The sequence below is a fragment of the Geotrypetes seraphini genome, chromosome 1 (assembly GCF_902459505.1).
Source record: "Geotrypetes seraphini chromosome 1, aGeoSer1.1, whole genome shotgun sequence".
Taxonomy (NCBI): domain Eukaryota; kingdom Metazoa; phylum Chordata; class Amphibia; order Gymnophiona; family Dermophiidae; genus Geotrypetes; species Geotrypetes seraphini.
The window spans coordinates 171,286,301-171,307,383 of NC_047084.1; the positions used below are offsets into that span (position 1 = coordinate 171,286,301).

Genomic DNA, 21,083 nt, shown 5'->3' on the forward strand with positions numbered 1-21,083 from the left:
TAGACCAATGGTCCATGAAGCCCAGAAGTACGGTTGGGTGCATTGCTTTGCACACTTAGGGGCAATCGTGCCAGCTATTAACCTGTTATAAGTAGTAACGCCCTTTTGGCATGCCAATGCAACCTTGTACTAGTATAGTAAATTGGCTTAGGTGTGTTCTTATGCCATTACAGAATTGGTACAAAGTGTGCCCTTTGTGGGACCCAAAATGAGGTATCAATTTATAGAATTGCCTTCATAGCCCTAAACTTACACTGAAATCAGTAGTCAAGGCAATGCTTTTAATACTGGAGAATTTATGATCGGCAATCTTCAACCCAGCAACTATTCTAATAGCAGTCTTTTGGATGACTAATGATTACAAATACATGTTGGAAAGGCCTAGATTCCTTATATAGCAGTAATCTAAAAGAGTAACTAACTGCTGCAAAACTGTTTTAAAGCCAGCTGCATTGAGAAATTGCTTTAACCGATTAAGCAACTGCAGTTCCAAAATGAGATGCTTGCCCAAGTATTAATGTAAGCTTTAAAATCAAATCTATATCCACTGATTACCCATGAAAATTTCTGAAATAATAACCAGAGTTTTCTGATGTGCCAAGAAAAATGTTACAAATGACTTATTCAGATTTAATACCAAACCATTAGCCTGCAGGCAGCGCTCTGCTAACTTCACATGGGAAATCATCTAGTTCAATGTAACATCAAGATTTGGAACCACAGATGAAAACAGCATATGGTCATCAGCATGTAACCTGAAATTGACTTGTTGCAAGTGTAACTCGGAACAGAAAGGACAAAAATATAAATTAAAAAAGCTAAGCCAAGAGTCCTGAGCCCTGAAGGCACCTCTCTTTTGATAAGATCCCAAATTAGATATGCTCTATTTTGTTATGTTCTTGTTGCACTCGGCCTACTGAATATAATTCAAACCACTGGAGGACCTTACCCTCAAGCCCACAGCCTTGTAATCTAGTTAATAAAATAACATGGTCCTCTGAATCAAAAAGCAGAAGCAATATTCAAAGAAGCTACTGCAACATTACCACATGCTTCAAGCACTTTAAGCCAAAAATCCAGTTTAGACACTGAAAGCATCTCAGTGCTACAGCCTTTATAAAATGTAAATAAAATTTTCTGAGTAGCTGATTTTCATCTATAATTCATTTACCCCCCCTTTTATTTTTTTACAAAGTTGTGCTAGTAGCTGTCACATGACAAAAGCCCCAGAAGCCCTTTAAATCCCTATGTGCTTCAGAGCAGTTACTACAGCGGCCTGCACTATTGGGTTTTGTAAAACAAAGGGGTTAATACTGACTGTTCAATGAACTTCACTACAAAAATGTCAATGCTGAAATTATTCAATAATAATTCAGATTATTTACATCTCTTGTATCCGTCTTGATTACAGGATGCACTGCAGGTCTTTTTCTTTTATAGCCAGGGGAATAACAAACCCTTCTTATGTAATGCATTTACATTCTAGTTATAATTTCTGCAGACTTGCTTTTAATTATATTAAGCAGTGCAGTAGAACAGGTATCCACTGGTCAAAGTTAGTCCATTACTACTCTCCAGTATCTGATTTCAGATGCATTAACTGACCAATTTGAGGGGACAGATCCTAGGAGTACAGGGTCGAGACAAGATATTGCTGAAATCAACTATATTGCTCGAATTCACAAAAAATAAACAGTATGAAATAACTCCTGCAGACACTAAGGACTTGTTAATTTTCCTATTATGTCTTTTTGGCTGTAGTGTGTGTGAGTGTGTTGGGGGGTGGGGGGGTAGTTTTAAAAGGTACAGTAAAAATCAGACTTTACTGCACCTTAAGGTAACATAGGAGTCACCAACCCTCAGGTAGCTCAGTACCATATGTGAGTAACGCTGCTTGTGAGCAACCTCGCATGCATCATTATTTTACTGTACCGAGAGCATCAAGCTGCAATGCCACAGCTCTTGGTTAGCATATTAAAGGGCCTGTCTGTGCTGTTCCATTCCCCCAATCAACACCCCCATGATCAGCAACCTCCTTCCACAATCAATGCCCTTCCTAATCAAGGACCCTCCCTTAACAAAGTCCCCCCTGAAGACCCCTACTTCCAAAGAAACCCCAGTTTAGGTCTCCTAAGCATTCCCCCTTCCCCTTTCACAGTCTCTCATGCCTATGCCGGTTCCAATCACAAAATGGCTGCTGCGACCCTCAGCAGCAATCTTGCAAGACTAATGTTGAAGGTAGTGGCAAACATTATAACTATTTCCCACTGTATTAATGGTTGTAATGTTTGATTACTGTGTGCACTAAAATAAGAAGGTAGTGGCAGCCATTTTGATGACAGAGACAGCACGCAAGGGCAGGAGCAACTGGGAATTGCTCCTACTTTGACTAGGCCACTACACCTAGACTGATTTAAGGTAGCCTGGGGTCCTACAGATGGGTCTGGAGGTGTGATAGTTCCCCATGTTCAGGGAGAGAGAGGAGAAAGTTGTTTCCTCCTGTTCAGGGGGGAAAAGGGAGGGTGAATGGACAGTTCCATTTGTATGGGGAGGGAGGGAAGGAAGGGAGGGATGGACAAACAGATGGTTCCTCCTGTTCAGGGAGGAGTAGAGAAAGATTAGTTTTCTGCGTAGGAAGGGAGTGAGGACTGAGCTAGGACTAGCACCAGTAACAGTCAATTTTGATTTTGGTTTTGGCTTCGGTTCTAGGCAAATCCAAGTTGTGGCAACAGATTAATTTTGTCTGAAACTGAAAAACAAACAAACAACGGTTTTGGTTGCCCTCTAACTATAAAAAGTAGATACAGAAAGATAATACATGGCAAAAATGTATAAGAGGTTAGTCTCTTATATTTGAAAGGAAGCTCCAGAATGAGAGGGCATAGTATTTCCTTAGATTACTCAGGAGTAATCTAAGGAAATACTTTTTACAGAAAGGGTAGTAGATGCAGAGAATAGTCTCAAGGTAGAGGTGGTATAGGACTGTGTCTGAATTCAAGAAAGCATGGGATCTCTTAGGGAGAGGAGGAGATGGTGGATGCTACGGATGGGCAGACTGGATGAGCCATTTGGCTTTTATCTGCCATCATGTCTTTATGTTTCTATCAATTTAACACTTTCTTTTGGTTTCCTGTTAATGAATGAATACTTGTTAACAACAACAACTTGAGTACTTGAATAAATTCATGTACATCTTTCTGAGCTCTCTTGGTAGAACGGCATAAAAATTGAATAAATAAATAAGAAGCAGATTAGTCCAAGTAGAAGAAGTATGATTTATTAGTAATGTATCCACATTTCGCCCACAGGCTGTGTCAGGGGTAAAAACTGCAGGGGAAATTTGACAGTGCAAGATTTGCTGCCAATCTGAAGGAAGATGCATTGATTTGCTCTGTGGTTTGGCATTGTTGACTATAAGGGGATTTGTGTCAAATTTCCCCTTCAGTTTTTACCCCTGATGCAGCCTGAGGGCGAAACATGGCCACGGTTAGGTCTTTGCTGCTAATAAATCATGCAACTTCTACTTGGACTAATCTGATTCTCGATTTTTGCTGTGCACATTAGGGCAGATTTTTGTCTCTATTTTGTGTGTAGTATATTTGCGAGGCAATATGAATACTTGCTAAGTCAGATTCTGATCAAACATAAAAGTTGTTTTGGATTAGAATACACCTTTCTTGACATTTTCTGACCAGCATAATAGAAAAAAAAAAAAAGTAATACCCAAATCACTATTTTTAATGTTGGCATTTTGGAATTGTTAGACAGTTTGTTTGTCAGTTCATCAAGGACAGTACCAGCTGGCTAATTAAGTGAATCTAATTTAAACTAATGATGTAGATCCTCAAGATAATGCACTAATGACTGTCTGAGATTGCAGATGACACTTAAGAGTACTCCTGAGGTGCTATGTCCCAGTAAATTCACTCTTCTTTTCTGAAATAATAAAATGAAGCCAGTTGTTTACCAGTTCTTCTTTCTATTATATGTTTAGTCAGAATAAAACATGAGATTCTACACTTTACATTTGTTGTACATTAATTTATGTGACCCTTCAGTATCCAAAATGATGCTTACATTTTAAGTGATTCAGATTGTTTATGCTCCATAAATTAATATTTAACAGGCAAATAGTAATGACTTTGCATTAGCAGAAGTTAATAAAATCACCACTTCTTGTACTATTTCAGTACGCTGATTATTGCATCATATCTCACTAAACCTGGCCCACACTACCAAAGCAATAGCAGCTCTAAATCATGAGGGCTGATTCATTAAACTGTGGGTTGTGAAAACATTAAAAACAAAACAAAACACATAATTCTTGCGCATATTAATGATTACATGGTTTACTATCAGGGAAAAACCACGCTAAATTTATAAATCATAGCCAAACTCAAAGGGGCTGATTCTCCAAAACGTACGTCTCAATTGTAGGTGGCGGTAGGCATCCTATTGCAATCTAAAAGCTAATAGAGGTGCACATTTTTAGAAAAAATGCAGGCATGGAAGGATGCCTACATTGTAGGCTTATGCCACACGCCTATGGAGATGTGTAGAGATGCTTATGGACACCCAAAGTGTGGGATGGGCATGGTCTCCACCGGAAGTGGCCTTGGGCATCAGTAACAATTTGTAAGCATCTCCATAGGTGCAAGATGGAAGCATTAAATGTAGGTCTTTAATATGCTGGCCTACATGTAAAGCGACTGTTCATAAATGGAAGGATGGAGGGAGGGAAAGATGCTGGTGGGGGAGGGAATAGAAAGGGAGAATTGCTGAGAATGGGTGTGAGAGGGAAAGAGATGGTGTACATGGGGAAAGGAATAAAGAGGAGAATTGTTGGACCTAGGGAGGGAGAAAATTGTTGGACATGGTAGTAGGAGAGGAGTCAGGTAGAGAGAGATGAGAAAGAGAAATGTTGGATGTGGTGGTGGAGAGGGAACAGTAGAATAGATGCAAGAGGGAGAAATGTTAGACATGGCTGTGGAAGGAATGGAGGAAGAGATGTGGCATGGTGCTGGAGAGCGGTGCTAGAAGGAGAAATGTTGGGCATGGGGCTGGTGGGCGAAAAATGCTGCACACAATCTGGGAGAGAGGAGAGGGAGAAATGTTGGATGTGGCAGTCGAAGGAGTTTGAAAGATGCACCCTGGATCCCTCTCTCTCTCCTTCCCCACTTCCTTTGTAGCAAGGGAGGGAATGAGAGAAAGAGAGTTAGTGTTCAGTGAAAGAGAGGAAAACATTGCATATGGGGGTGGAGGAGAGAGGAAGAAATGCTGTGTAGGGGTGGGGAGTGGCAAAAAAGTGTGCTCTGTGTAGTTTAATTTTGTGGTTAACATTATGTTTTGTTAATAAGATTATATTGTGTGTAAATGAAAAATGAATGGCAGAAATGGCATTTACAATTAGTACTATTATTATGGGGGCAGGTGTGGGGGAGGAGCTTGGGCAGGGTATGGGGTGGAGGTTGGGCATTCTGGGGCGGGATCTAGGGCAGAGCTTTAGGGCCCCCCCTAAAAAACCAAAACAAAAAAGCATTCCGCTGCCTATGGTTAGGGCTGTAGCCTCAGTACCCTGAGGTTGCGGGTTCAAACCCAGCATTGCTCCTCATGACCTTGAGGCACAATGGCACAGTGGTTAGACCCACAGCCTCAGCAGCCCGGGTCTGTGGGTTCAAATCCCATGCTGCTCCTTGTGACCCTGGGCAAATCACTCAATCCCCCACATTGCCCCAGGTACATTAGATAGAGTGTGAGGCCACCAGGACAGATAGGGAAAAACTCTTGAGTATCTGAATGTAAACCACTTAGGCTATAAGTGGCGTATGAATACTGAAATAAACAAAATAATTAAAAGACTCTGACTCACATGTTTCTTAGTGTTATTTGGCTGCTTATCTGTCTTTAATTGTGTGACAGAAATAGACAGCTCTGCTTCTTGTAGATGTGTCTGAAGTTCTGTCTATCTCTAGTAATACTGCACTACTACTATTATAATTGCTACTAGTATTAATAATATCTTGTGCTGAAATGCTCCTTTCTCATCTGATATTTTATTTTATTTTTTTTTTAAATTCTTTATTAAGTTTTTCAAATACAATGGTGCAACAAATGATTCACATATATGGATACTTAAAAACAAGAAAACCAAACAAAAACTGCAGACAATGTACACGATGCAGGCAAGAATTTATTGTACCAAAGTTAAAATGCAGTAAGATAAAATCCTTACTACCAACCAAGGGAACCGACACGGTCCGTGTTTCGGACAACACGCCTTCGTCAGGGGTCCATGGCAAATAAGGTATAAAATATACCGCATAAAATGAAGATAACAACAAAAGCCTGACTGTTGAACATGCCAAAACGCTGCCAGAAATAAAGCCGCTCACAAATGGAGCAAGTGAGCGGCTTTATTTCTGGCAGCGTGTTCAACAGTCAGGCTTTTGTTGTTATCTTCATTTTATGCGGTATATTTTATACCTTATTTACCATGGACCCCTGACGAAGGAGTGTTGTCCGAAACACGGACCGTGTGGGGTCCCTTGGTTGGTAGTAAGGATTTTATCTTACTGCATTTTAACTTTGGTACAATAAATTCCTGCCTGCATCGTGTACATTGTCTGCAGTTTTTGTTTGGTTTTCCTGTTCCGGTGTTTTTTCTGCAGATTTGGTTGGATTTCTTTTTTGTTACTTAAAAACAAGCACAATGGAACTTACAGACTTCAACGTACAATTATATTATCCCCACCCTCCCACCTGATATACAAGTAAAATAAAACCTTAATAAAACTATTCATGAAATCCCTAAATCAAGTTCCCATTCCATTTCCTCCCCCCACCTTCCCCCCTCCCTGGATGTGTATGTTTACAAGTCTATAAAATAAAACTCATTTATTCCTCCTTACAAAATGTAGTCAATGGCTCCCAAACATCCATAAAACTCTTGTAACGTCCCCGTTGTATGGCCATGCAACGCTCCATTTGAAAGGTATAACATAGAGATTCCCACCCGAATGTGTAGCTCAACCTGTCCCAGTTTTTCCAGTTTCTTAAAATGAGTTGCATGGCAACCCCTGTCATTACAAAAAGTAGCTTATTATTTCTCGCAGATAATTGACGTTTAGCTCTCATAAGTGTACCAAATAAAATAGTATCATACGATAAAGCCATTGGATTCTCTAATAAATGATTTACTTGATCCCAAATAGACCTCCCAAACTGCAATATCAAGGGACAATAGTATAATAAATGACCCAACATCCCAGCTTTGAGATGACCGTGCCAGTGTAATCGAACAGGGGTCCAGAAAGCTCTCTCTATGTAATAAGAAAAACCAAGATTATCTCATAGATGCTGACACCGTACATCTCATCCTCCAAGCCCAAATGATATTTTATTTAAAAAAAATGTAGACACCACCTAAATAAAACCAAAAAAACTGTGGAGTGACGATGTTCCTAAATGGACTTTATTTGAAAGTATCAAAGTTCCAAAGGTACATTAAAATCATCCACATAAAATAATTCCATCCACATAAAAGTAAATCATCCACATAAGAGCCTTAAAGGACCTAGTCCGCTAGGGATACAGGACCCAACACGGTCCGCGTTTCGACAAAAAATCTTCTTCAGGGGTCCCTGGGGGATCCTATAAAGGTGAGTACATGGGAAACAATTGTGTGGTGAACCGGAAGTGAGACACTGCTTGCATTTGCAATGGAAAGGACACCACCTAAATACCTAGGCAGTTCACAAAGCACCATACATAGCAAAATGAACCTACAAAAACAATCAACCAACCTGACAAAACACAACAGTCAAAGCACATGTCACTGCAATACCCTCAAGTCCTATCCCAAGTCTTAAAACATGCCCTTGCAATGAGCTGAATTGTCAACATTCTCTTAAACTTCTATCTAGCACTACATTGACGTACTAAACCAGGTAAATGACTCCAACACTGCACTCCAATTACAGCGATTGACAGCATGCTTTGTCACCTTTCACTAGCGCTAAGATCACCCCACACTTGCCAGTGTTTCTTTGCTTGATATGCCAAGATCACTTTTCCATTATCTGGCCTCCTCTGAAGCACCAAGATTTGGGGCTCCTTTTACTAAGGTGCACTAGCCGTTTTTAGCGCATGCTAAACCCGCGCTACGCTTCTAGAACTAATGCCAGCTTAATGCTGGCGTTAAGGTCTAGCACGTGTGGCAATTTAGCGCGTGCTATTCTGCGCGTTAAGGCCCTAACGCACCTTTGTAAAAGGAGCCCATTGTTTCACCCACCCATAGGCTAGTTTAGTGCAGGACTCAACAAAGTTTCTTAGGATCGAAGAGCTAGACATAAAATACCTAGAATTTTTATTTATATGCATGTTGAAAATTATACAGTGCAAATATTCTCAAGATGATACGCAGCCACTTATGTATTACAGTAACAGGAAAGGAATAGATATGAAGTAAGGCTATTGCTCTCCTCATTGCCCACCCACCTATTATCTGGCAGTGGAAAGAGGTTTTAGGCTGTGGTTGCTGAGGCAATGAGGGAGAAGCTAAAGTTAAAACTGCAGCCGCTACGGCTGGGGGTGTAGGCCAGGGGCTGCGCCCAACTACCTACCCTCAGAATCTGCAGCAATAACCTTTTTCAATTCCCAATCTCTCCCAGTAGCTGCAGCGGTTGCTGGAGTCCACCCACTCCCAGCAATCCCAGCCTAAAGCCACTCTTTATCACCAACCCAACCACATCGGCAGTACCCTTGTTATATCCTCATCCTCCCAGTAATGAACCCCTCTCCCTCCTCCCTTCCAGCAACAGCTTCTCCCCAGTCCCTCGCCTCCCAACCCCCCCCCCTCCCCCCAAAAAAACAAAACAAAACACAAAAAAACCCTAAAAACAACCCAGGGCTTGATATTCAGCTGGCAACCACGCTTCTTCTGCTTTAGATTAGCGACAGGTCAGGGCTGCAGTGGGGAAAGGTAATGCATGGCTTTAAAGAATTGACCCACAGTATTGGGGCACTTAATCATGGCACCTATTTATAGAATTGCCATCTACATGTCTATGGGGAAAAATATTCCAGTCAGGTTTGACACCAGCTCAGATCCATGCACAGGTTTTTAAAAAGGGCTTGTTTTGGCTAAAACTTTACCCAGAGGGATTATGGAATCATTCTTAATTCCCTGTAGTTTATTTCTACTTCCAAAATGAAACCAAATTAAAAGTGTAGTTGCACCATTTAATTAGCAGCACTTACATGTGGTAGTTGTATTTTAAATTTTTAAATTTACATTGTATAATTATTACTGTATGTACTTGAATATAAACCGATTCAATATAAGCCCGGGTGACCTTCTGCTTCCTCCCACCCACCCCACAAAAAAGGAGGAAAAAAAGGTTGATTCTAATCTAAACCGAGATTATAAATTTGTGTGATACTGGTGAAAAAGTCTACACAGACTAGACATCCTTGCCATACTTTTAACACAGTAGCTGCCAGTTCCAATTAAACAGGTAATATAAAAGTGTGAAGAAGCAGATAGAAACTGTTTGGTCAAAAATAAAGAATGCAGATATTTTGCTTGAAACATCAACAGTGATCTTTGTATTTGATGAGTCTGAACATTAGAATTTTCGTATATAACCTGAAAGAGTTAAATTCTGGATACTGAAAAATTTATACAAACCAGATCTTCCTTGGTAAAAGTGTATCTTAAGCTATTTACTAATTTGACAATTTTCTGTGATCTCATAACAAATCAACACAACATATTTACTTTAGGAAAAGGACCTCAGTGGCTTAATAAGTCTCATAGAAACATACACAGCTTCACAATTAGCACACCATCATTGACTCCAATGGGGGAAAACCCCTGAAAACAGGAGAGAAAGTCTACTATGGAAGAACTATGGGCTCCTTGAAACAAGTGACTACTGCAGAAATTACAGCTTAAGTGTTTTAGGGCTAATTCTGCAAACAGACTTCCTGATTATAGGTAGCAGTAGGTGTTAGGCAGAAGGAGTGAACATCTCTCTTGCTGCATGAATGTGTGTGTGAAGGGGGTGGGAGCATCAGGGGTGTTAGGAAGAAGGGAGTGGGCATCCTTCCTGTGTAAGTGTGTGTGTGTTGGGGGGAGGGTTCCTCTGCCGCTGCTGGCTCAACTCCGAGAATCTCGGAGAGAACGGGAACACGAAGGCCTTGAGCATGCACAAATGCTCAAGGCCCAATGCAGAAGGAGGCAGATCTTCGGGCACCGGCACCGGCATGTCCTGTACGTTGGTGCCGGTGCCAGTGCCAAATGGGGGGTAAGAAATGTGATCGGGTGGGTGGGTAGGTGCCTTTTTGATGCCGGATCGCAGTGGGAAGGGGGTGCGACGCGAGTGTAGGGTGCTGGATCGCCGGGGGAGGCTACAAATGGGGGGGGGGGGGGGCGAAATGAGCAGGGAGATGGTGGATCACGTGGGGGGGCCTTCATGAGCGGGGGGAGAAATGCCGGTACTTGGGGGGGTAGAGCAACACCGCTGGCATCGGGGGATGGGGTGGGTGGGAATGAATCAAGCGAGTTTCCCTTAGTTCCTATAGGGAAACTCACTTTGATATACAAGTATTTTGGTTTACGAGCATGCTTCTGGAACCAATTATGCTCGTAAACCAAGGTACCACTGTATACATATTGAGCTCTTGAAGTCTGCCTCCATATGCTTTATGACAAAGACCACTGATCATTTTATTAGCCTTCCTCTGGATCGATTCCATCCTGTTTATATCTTTTTGAAGGTGTTGTCTCCAGAATTGTATACAATATTCTAATTCAGGTCTCACCAGAGTCTTATACAGGGACATTATTACCTCCTTTTTCCTACTGGCCATTCCTCTCCCTTTGCACCCAGGCCTCCCTTTGCTGTTGCTTTTTTCTACCTGTTTAGCCACCTTAAGATCATTATATATGATTACACCCAAGTTTCGCTCCCCTTTTGTGCATAAAGATTCTTCACCCACTAAACTGAGCATGTGCAAGAGTGCCAGCATCTGCGGCTGAAGCATGCTGCCGACTTCCTTGCTGCTCAGGCTGGGGATCAGGCATCTCCATCAGCCATTAAACTGGTGGCAGAATTTTGGAGAGAGCCCAAATTGGATGAGTTGGGGGGAAACCCCAGAGACCTCCCCATGGCTACATCCCTGATCAAGAGATTTGAGTTCCACAGTTGCTTTATAAAACATAATACAGTTTGCCACGGGTACCTGCACAACTTTCTGCGCCTGAACATCCACAAGAAGCACTCTATCCAAATTGGGCTGTGCAGCATAAATGAACTTGTCTTTGACATTAACAGCAGATGCCCATACACACAGCTGAGCTGTATCATCACCTTCTGCTTTGGGACATACTTCTTCCTAAAAGTTCACAAAAAGAGAGAAAACATGACCATCATACATTGGAAAGCATTTTTTTTTTTTTTTTAAATAATAATAATCTTATTCTAAAGCTGTTCAGACATTTGGATGAGTTCTTAGGTAAAATAACTTCCATCTTTGGAAAATTCTAAGTATAACGTATATTCCAGCTTTCCGCCTATGAATGCTTCCCCCTTCCCCATTAAAGGTTAAGGTAGATTTGCTAGTAAATTTATTGCAGGGCGCTAACATGAAAAGTTTTTTTAAAATACATCTATTTATGTCTGTTTTATAAAAGCTAGAGAAATGTCTAATGGATTACAGTTTCAATCATGACAGACTCACAAGCAATATTAAGAGGCCCTTTCACTAAACTGCAGTAAATTCTGGGATTTTCCCATGTGTTAAAGCTCAGATTAAGCAGCATCTTTGTAGGTGTTTTTGGTTGTTGTTACATTATTGTATTTAATATTCACATTAACTCATGGTACCTGCTAAAAAAAACACAAAGCACAAATACTTGCTGCATCTACAGTAGGTCACAATAAAACATATATTATGTATGTTAGACTACCACAAAAATATCACATAAAATAACTATGAGGTGCTAAGTGCTCCAACATTAACCTTAGCTTAACTTAATTAGCAAATCAGCTTCAATAATGAGCTTTAACCAGCTCATAAATGAAAAAAGCTAGAATTTAATTGGGAGGTAGGCACCTATCTTCTCAGGTGCAATTTTACAATAGATAGGCCTAACACTAAAGTAGGCGTGTTTAGTGGTGGAGAACTTAAGGGCCGCTAAGTGTGATTCTCTAAAGCACAGTTCTTCAACCGCCGGTCCGTGGACCGGTGCCGGTCCGCAGAAAATTTCTGCCGGTCCGCGCAGGGTCGGCGAGATCAAGTCGGCAGTTAAATTTCCTACCGACTGCGGTTCCTCCCAGCCTCAGGTGATCAAGATAGGCTGCCAACGTCGGGGCCTTCTCTCTCTGAGTCTCGCCTGTTCGGAAACAGGAAGTTGAAACAAAATAGGCGGGACTCAGAGAGTGAAGGTCCCGACGTCGGCAGCGGGTCTTGATCGCCACCCCTGCCGAGTTGCTGAAGAGGGCCGTGGGGAAGTTGCGATTAGACCGGAGAGAGCTGAAGATTCAGGTGCAGGTGGAGGGAGATGGTCAGCGTGTGCGAACAAGATCCTGGGGAGCCTTCACAGTGACTGTCTCCCCTCCCACCAGCTCTCCAATTTGCCAGGGAAGTGATTTACCGGCAACTTCCTGCAGGCAAGTACCGAGAGCTGCTGGAAGGGGAGGAAGCCACTGTAGGAGGCTGGGAAGGTCTGGAAAAGGGAGAGCTGTTACTGGACTTGAAGGGAGTTAGAAGGAGAGATGCTGCTGGGAGGGGAGGAGGGAAAGGTATGAGAAGAGAGTTAATGTTGGATAGAAGGAGGAGGGAAGGGAGAAGAAGGAGAGATGCTGCTGGGAGGGGAGGAGGGAAAGGGATGGGAAGAGAGTTACTGTTGGATAGAGGGAGGAGGGAAGGGAGAAGAAGGAGAGATGCTGCTGGGAGGGGAGGAGGGAAAGGGATGGGAAGAGAGTTACTGTTGGATAGAGGGAGGAGGGAAGGGAGAAGAAGGAGAGATGCTGCTGGGAGGGGAGGAGGGAAAGGGATGGGAAGAGAGTTACTGTTGGATAGAGGGAGGAGGGAAGGGAGAAGAAGGAGAGATGCTGCTGGGAGGGGAGGAGGGAAAGGGATGGGAAGAGAGTTACTGTTGGATAGAGGGAGGAGGGAAGGGAGAAGAAGGAGAGATGCTGCTGGGAGGGGAGGAGGGAAAGGGATGGGAAGAGAGTTACTGTTGGATAGAGGGAGGAGGGAAGGGAGAAGAAGGAGAGATGCTGCTGGGAGGGGAGGAGGGAAAGGGATGGGAAGAAAGTTAATGTTGGATAGAGGGAGGAGGGAAGGGAGAAGAAGGAGAGATGCTGCTGGGAGGGAGGAGGGAAAGGGATGGGAAGAGAGTTAATGTTGGATAGAGGGAGGAGGGAAGGGAGAAGAAGGAGAGATGCTACTGGGAGGGAGGAGGGAAAGGGATGGGAAGAGAGTTAATGTTGGATAGAGGGAGGAGGGAAGGGAGAAGGAAAAATAAGGAAGGAGGGTAGGGAGAAAGAATAAAGGAAGGAAACAGCTGGCAGGGAGATTACAGGAGGGGAAGGGGGTCAGGGTGGAATGGAGAGATCAGATGAGAGAAAGGGGAGAGAGAGGAATGAGAAAGTAGAAAGACATTGATGCTGGAAAGGGGGTCAGCAGAGAAATGAGAGAGGGATAAAGATGCTAGATCTGGTGTAGGAGAGATAAAAATGAAGACGGCAGTGAAGCTGGAATGAATGATGTAAAAAGGAGAGAGGAGAATGGACAAGGAAGAGGGGCATAGAAAGAAGTCAGATACATATAGAAGGGGGAGAGGGCAGACATTAGATGGAACGGGCAGATGCTGGAAGGAAAAGAGTGAAAAGAAGATGAAAGCAGAAACCAGAGACAGCAAAAGGTAGAAAAAAATAATTTTATTTCTATTTTGTCATTAGAATATATCAGATTTAAATTATATATCCTGCTAGAGACATAACTGGGGACTGCAGTATTCTGTTAGCATGATATTTCTATGTAGCATTCTATAATAACTTGGCTTGTTCAGTTTTCTTGATAGTAGAGGGGATATATGTGAAGGGGAGGGGAGACAGGGGTTTTGTTGGTCCGTGCTCTGTATATTTGTATTTATAAAATCACAATTGTTCAGAATATTGTTTCTTTTTATACTTTAATAAAATACGTTCAATATAAAATCATAATTGCGGCTTGTGCAGATGGGATCAGATGGTTTGCGGGGACCGAGCTCACGGAGATGGGGCGTAAACGGGGTTTTTAAATTTTAGTCCTAGTAGTTTGCCGGTCCACAAAATAATTATTTTATTTCTGCCGGTCCACGGGTGTAAAAAGGTTGAAGAACATTGCTCTAAAGGACTTGGGGTTAGATGTACTAAATATACCAACTCGATTGCTGTTGGCCGATTCTCCAGCAGTGAGTGACTGACACATGTGCAGAGCCCTAACAGCAGTGAAAGGGGAAGCAGCCTCCTGTCACTGCTGTTAGGATTTTTTTTTTAATGGCACAGATGTTTGTGTGTGTGTGTGTGTGTGTGTTTCAAATGCACAATCTATCCCATTAAAACAAATGAAAAACCCCCACCGCGCCTTAGCCTCCCCATGCGCCAGGCACTCCCGAGCCACCGTCCCCCCAGAACTCCCCAAAATTGGTATGAGGGATGCCCACTCCCTTCTGCCATACGGACTGCCCCCCCCATGGAAAAATGGCAGGAGGGATGCATGCTCCCTCCTGCCATGAAGGACATCCAACACCAATCGACTCCCACAACCACCTCTTACCCTGCTCCCCACAAGAAACGCAAAAGGAATGCTCACTCCTTCCTGCCACTGGAGGCTCCCCTCAACCCCCCATACCTTTTAAGTTAGGACAGAAGGAGTGTTCAGTCCTTCCTTCTCCGAGGCCAGCAAGTCTACAATTCTGGGACTTCCACTCCCTGGTACATCATGTGATGCACAGTGAGGGGCCTAAGGTCCTGATTGGGAGGGGCCTTAGGCATCTGAGCCAATCAGGGACTTCCTTAGGCTCCTTCCTCTCTATCCCAGATACAAGGGGAAGAAGCCTAAGGTCATTATTGGTTCAGTCAAGCCAATCAGGGTCTTAGGCTCCTCCCCCATGTATCCAGGGAACAGAGGAAGGAGCCTAAGGTAGGCCCTGATTGGCTCATATGCCTCAGGCCTCTCCCCTATGGCCCCTACCCATGCATCACATGATGCATGGGGGAGGGAAAGGCCCAGCATTGTAGACTTGGTTGCCTCAGAGAAGGAGGAACTGAGAAACTCTCCTTCTCCCAACTTAAAAGGTATTGGGGGGGGGGGGGTGAGGTAGGCTTCCAGTGGCAGGAGGGAGTGGGCATCCCGCCTGCCTTTTTTCTGTAGGAAGGGTGATTAGCACAAGGTGCCTTCATGACAGGAAAGAGTGGGCATCCCTCTTACAGTTTTTCTGCAGGGGTGTCCTCATGATGGCAGGAAGGAGTGGGCATCTATCCTGCTATTTGTTTTGGGTTCAGGGGGGGCAGTAGTTCGGGGGTGCCTGGCACAGGGGGGGTGCATTTGCGTGTGTCATTAGGGAAGGCTGTCATCAGTGGTGGAGGACTTTTTTCATTTTTTTAATGAGACAGATATTTTGCATATGTAACATGCAAAATATCTGTGCCATTGAAAAAAAACTGGAAAAAAAACCCAGGCAGACCTGTTGATGCATCAATCGCTTGGCTATTTTGCATGGTGCTTTAGCTAATTTGCATAGCCGGATTGGAAAATGGTCGATCAAGGGGAAAAACACACGGTGAGCCATTTTATGCACTGGGTTGGTAATAACAATTGTCGCTAAAGTTGTGAAAACAGGTTTAGCGACGATCGCTGACTTTAGTGCATCTAGCCCTTAGGCAACTATACTCTAGGCCTTTAAAATCCTGGCCTATATTAGAGGCACTGCTAAGTGTGATTCTGTAGTTGACATGCAATAGGCGCTCAACTTTAGGTGCCTATTTTTAAGGTGCCAATTACAGAATCTGACCCTGTTTGTTCCTGTCATGAATATTATGTTCCCACAAAAAAAAAAGAGGTTTAACTTTATACCATAGACTTTAATGATATATGAAATTCAAAAACAACTTTGTTGTCCATAAAAAACAGGTAGGAGTGTTGCACTTTAGTTACAAATTTTCAAGTTTATTTAAAATTTGATAAAAACGCTCATAAAAATTTCTAACCGATGTGCATAATAATATAAATAGGGGATACGAGACAGTTGAAAACTATGACTAAGAGAAACTTTGAACAACAAACGAACAGGACCAAGGGGAAAAAATGGTATTAAGAAAAGTTAACAATAAAGGGGGGAAAAAAAGTGATAGGATCGGGGCACAACAAGAGCAAAATTTCTTATGAAAAATAGATAAGAATTAAAGATGTGAAGGGGCATAATAAAAAAAAAGTCTAAGTCCCCTTTTGGCCTAAACCCCTAAACGCTGAAAGTAGCAGCAGGGCAAATGTCCATTCTCAAAATAAACTTCCAAAATGAGAATGGCTTACCTCTACATTCAGCAATTTAATCACCCAGACCACCACTACGTCTAACCTTAAAACACATTCCCAACCAATAAATCGCCTGAGTCCCAAACGCCTAAAACAAGACCTTTTAGGCGGAGGGTAAAAACTGGATTCTGTAACCGGCATCTGTCAAAAACAATACCGGTTACAGATTCCCCCCCCCCCTTGCAACGATCGCAGCAGGAGAGATGCCCAATCTCTCCTGCCAGTATCCCCCCAAAAAAATTCAACACTGACAGGAGAGATGTCCAATCTCTCTTGCAGAAGGCATCCCCCCTCGAATACCGGCAGGAGGGAGCCCAAGCCCTCCTGCGGGAAGGTGACCCCCCCACCCCTCAAATACGAATAAGGGCAGGAGGGATCACACACAGGCCCTCCTGCCCAAGGTGCCCCGCACCCCCCTGATCACCCCCGAACCCCTGATCACCCCTCCGAACGGCCCCCCAAACCATAACTTACTTTAACGTTGGCTGGCCAGACGGGTCCCAAGCTCAGCCGGCCAGCAGGCCCGCCATCCTCTGAATGGCAGGCCTAGGGCCTCATTGGGCCAGGCACCTAAGGCATCACCCATGAACACTCCCCCCAACAATACCAGCAGAGGGAGCCCAAGCCCATCTGCCGGAAGGTGACCCAACTGGAATTGGCCTAGTTGCCTTCCTCCACCTACAGAAGGGGCCTAAGGCAACTGTGCCAATTCCTGTTAGGTCACCTTCTGGCAGGAGGGCTTGGGCTCCCTCCTGCTGGTATTGTTGGGGGGGGGGGGTGTTCAGGGGGTAGGGTCCACAGCTTCTGCTTGTGTCCTTTTATGAAATAAACAAGTTGGTTTTACATCAGTGATCTTCAGTGCAGTATTCATTGTCCATTCCCACTTCCATTTGTACTGTTTTATACCCATGGGTTCTCTGTCCTGTTGGACTTTTTGGTGTTCTATTAGTATTTTAGAACATGACCGACTGTATGTAGAGTTGTTCTAAACCAGGGGTGTCCAAAAGGTAAATCGTGATCGCTGCCTGGCTGGCTGACCCGGAACTTCCTCTCTGATGTCAGAATTGACTTTGGGGGAGGAGGCTTGTGGGCTCAGCGCTTGTGTAGTGGCTGCACGTGCCTGGTTTTTGTGCCGTTGGGGAAGCAGGGAGAAATCTTCAGCTGTGGCGGTGGTGGCTGGGGGAAGGGGCAGGCGGTGGTGGATTGGGGGCAGGGAGAGAGAAAGAAAGATGGTGGTTTTGGAGGGGGGCAGGGAGAGGGAAAGAAGGACACAGAATTTCATGCTTCCTGGAACTAAACAGGATGCTATTCCTCCAATGACCAACTAACAGTGCTGCCTTCTCTGTAGAGAGACAAGGGAATAAAACAGAGAGACAGAAAAAAAGAAAGGGGAGGCAGGGAGAGAGAAATTAAGAAAGACACACAGAAAGAAAGAAGGGGGGCAAAGAAAGAAAGGGGAGGAGGTGGCAGGGAGAGAGAAAGAAAAAGTTGTGGAAGTAATGGAGTGTGTTGGTTGGTAGGGCAGGGAGAGAGGAAGAAAAAGTTGGACTCATGGAGGGAAAGAGAGAGATTTTGGTTGGGGAATGGAATGAGGTCTGGAGGAAAGGAAGCATGGAGGAGGCAGAAAGAAGGGAAGAAATACTGGATGCACAGTCAGAAGGAAGTACAACCAGAGACTCATGAAATCACCAGACAACAAACGTAGGAAAAATGATTTTATTTTCAGTTTAGTGATCAAAATGTGTCCATTTTGAGAATTTATATCTGCTGTTTATATTTTGCACTATGGCCCCCTTTTACTAAACCGTAATAGTGGCTTTTAGCGCAGGGAGCCTATGAGCATTGAGAGCAGCGCGGGGCATTCAGCGCAACTATCGTGGTTTAGGAGGGAGGGGGGTATATTTGTCTATTTTTGTATAGCTGTTACTGAAGTGACATTGCATATTTTAAAGTCATCTGCCTTGAAGACCTCTTTGAAAAAAACCCCGAATATGAAATATAATTAACATTTTCTCTGATACAGTGTGCTCTTTGCTTTTTTAAAAAATTTTATTGTTGGTAGATCATTTTGACTTGGTCATTTTAAAAGTAGCTTGCAAGCCAAAAAAATGAGGGCATCCCTGCTCTAAACTATCTTCCACTCTAATAATCCCTGCTCATTACAAGATATTTATTCCCCTTCTGAAATAAGAGAAGATACATTTAATTCTTTTGTCCCATTCTAGTTTTGCACAAACCTGCATTTTCTGTTTTATACGTCTATAGCCTGGCTTTGTAAATATCTGTATTTAGATGTTTTATGCAACACTAGTGTTTTAGCCCGTTACATTCGTTACAGTAACGGGTGCTAGAATAGCCCCACCTATACCCTGACCCCACCCATGCCCCGCCTCTATCATGCCCAGACCCTGCCTCCCACTGATCTCAGCACCACCACCTCACCTTTCACCATTTCCTTTGTACCCTTTTGGCCCTCCTGACAGGGTCTTTACTTACCCGAGGTGGCAGCAGCTGTCCTGACGTACCAACCTTTCCTCTCTCAGTGACCCAAAGCAGCAGTGATCCTACCATTTCCATCTCTCCCTTTCCCCCTTTCACACCCTCTACATCTCTCTCTGACACTGTTTCACCTCTTTTGCCATCTTTCTCTTTCCTGCCCCCCTCCACACTCCCTGAAGTCTATCTCTCCCTATCCCCTACCATCTCTCCTGGTCCCCCTAGTATCTCCTCTGTCCTTCTCATCCATCTGTCTCTGTCTCTTCTCTCCTCACCTCCTGCCTCTGCGGAGCTCTTGCAGCTCTTCCTCGTCCTCCTCCAGCCAGGTTTCAGCCATCTTCCACCGCGGCCTGCAGCCACCGACATCCGCCGCGGCCTGCAGCCGCCGACAGCCGACGCGGCCTGCAGTCGCCGACATCCGCCGCGGCCTTCAGCCGCCGACAGCCGACGCATCCGACATCTGCCTCGGGGGATTCTCGCGAATGCGCACTCCTACCTGCGGTGCCCTACAGCGCACGGAAAACGGGTGCACGCAGGTGGGAGTGCGCATGCACGCTTAGGGCTTTATTATATTAGATAAGCACCTAAATGCTTATTTATGCACATCTATACCATCTGTGCCACTCAGAAGCTATGAAGCATTTGATGTTTAAGTTAGAAAATAAATCAGTATGAGGTGTAGATATAAGAAGCTGCATATCTGTGTGTGTCCTGTGTGCATGTATACACGTATTATATAAGAATAGCAACACTATGTCAGACCAATGGTCCCACACTAACATGGGAGCTCTTAGGCTAGATTCTATAAATGGTACCTATGTTAGGCGTCGCTAGGCAACCTGATTGCCAATACCTAGCAATGCCTAACTAAAATCCACCTGCTCCTAATAACTCTGGGAAGTCACTTTACTCACATTGCCCCAGGTGTGCCCGCCAAGACAGATAGGAAAAAACATACCCGATTGCTATTCTGCAATCTGTCTAGATACTGGCTGATAATACAGAATATAAATCCTATAAATAAGAAATAATACATAATGAAGTAGGAGTATGGTATCAAAGGCTGTCGTGAGATCTAGGGAGAGGAGAAACATTAGTCTTCTTTTACAAAGACGTGCTAAGCGTTTTAGCGCTGATTTAGCGTGCACCGAATCAAGGCATGCACTAACCGCTAACGCATTAGCGTTTAGCACGTGTTTAGTGTGCAATAATATTTACCAAGTGCTAAAAAGCTTCTCGCACCTTTGTAAAAGAGGGGGATAGTTTTGTGTTCAAGGTCATTTAATATTGATGGTGTGAAGCCAATTAGAGAGTGTTCTGTGGAATGACATTGTCTGAATCATGTTTGGTTCAGATGTAAAACATTAGTTTTGTCCAAAAAATCTGAAAGATGCAAAAAGACTATTTTTTTCCTGTGATTTTTGCATGAAATGGTAAATTGCCACTGGGTCAGTAATTCATACAAAGTGAAGCTGATATGCTACTGTCATTTCATTGGGGGGTAAATAAAAGCTAGCTATACCCCTCAATATTTAATATGATAATATCTTGGTAGGGGGCTTGCATATTAATTATGTGGAGGGGAGGGGAGGCTGAAGGTTTGACTAGGGTGCCCAGTTCACCTGCACTGGACCTGCAAAGGAGAAATATTCAGGCAAATGTAGGAGACTGAGATCCACAACAGGCAAATGGACAGGAGAGAAGATTCATCTGAATATGAAACACACAGAAAATAATATAAAATTTAGAGGAGGAGTAGGACTTGGGTGTGACTGTATGTGATGATCTTAAGATGGCCAAACACGTTGAAAAAGTGATGCCAAAAGCTAGAAGGATGTTTGGGTGTATGGGGAGAGCTACGGCCTGTAGAAAAAAGAAGGTATTAATGCCATTGTATAAGACTCTGGCGAGACCTCATTTAGAATACTGTGTACAATTATGGAAACCACACTTTCAAAAAGATTTAAAAACAGGATGGGGTCAGTCCAAGTAGGCTACTA

The 21,083-nt window shown here is 43.6% G+C and overlaps 1 protein-coding gene across 4 annotated transcripts in view; it reads right to left on the reverse strand.

Moving 5' to 3' along the window:
- The window catches only part of FSTL5 (follistatin like 5), an 865,201-nt gene that overhangs the window by 80,381 nt on the left and 763,737 nt on the right, over positions 1–21,083 (reverse strand). For all 4 annotated transcript variants that reach the window (XM_033941548.1, XM_033941557.1, XM_033941565.1 and 1 more), the window contains one exon: positions 11,245–11,397. In XM_033941548.1, the coding sequence (XP_033797439.1) occupies positions 11,245–11,397 (153 nt within the window). The remainder of the gene's footprint in view (positions 1–11,244; positions 11,398–21,083) is intronic.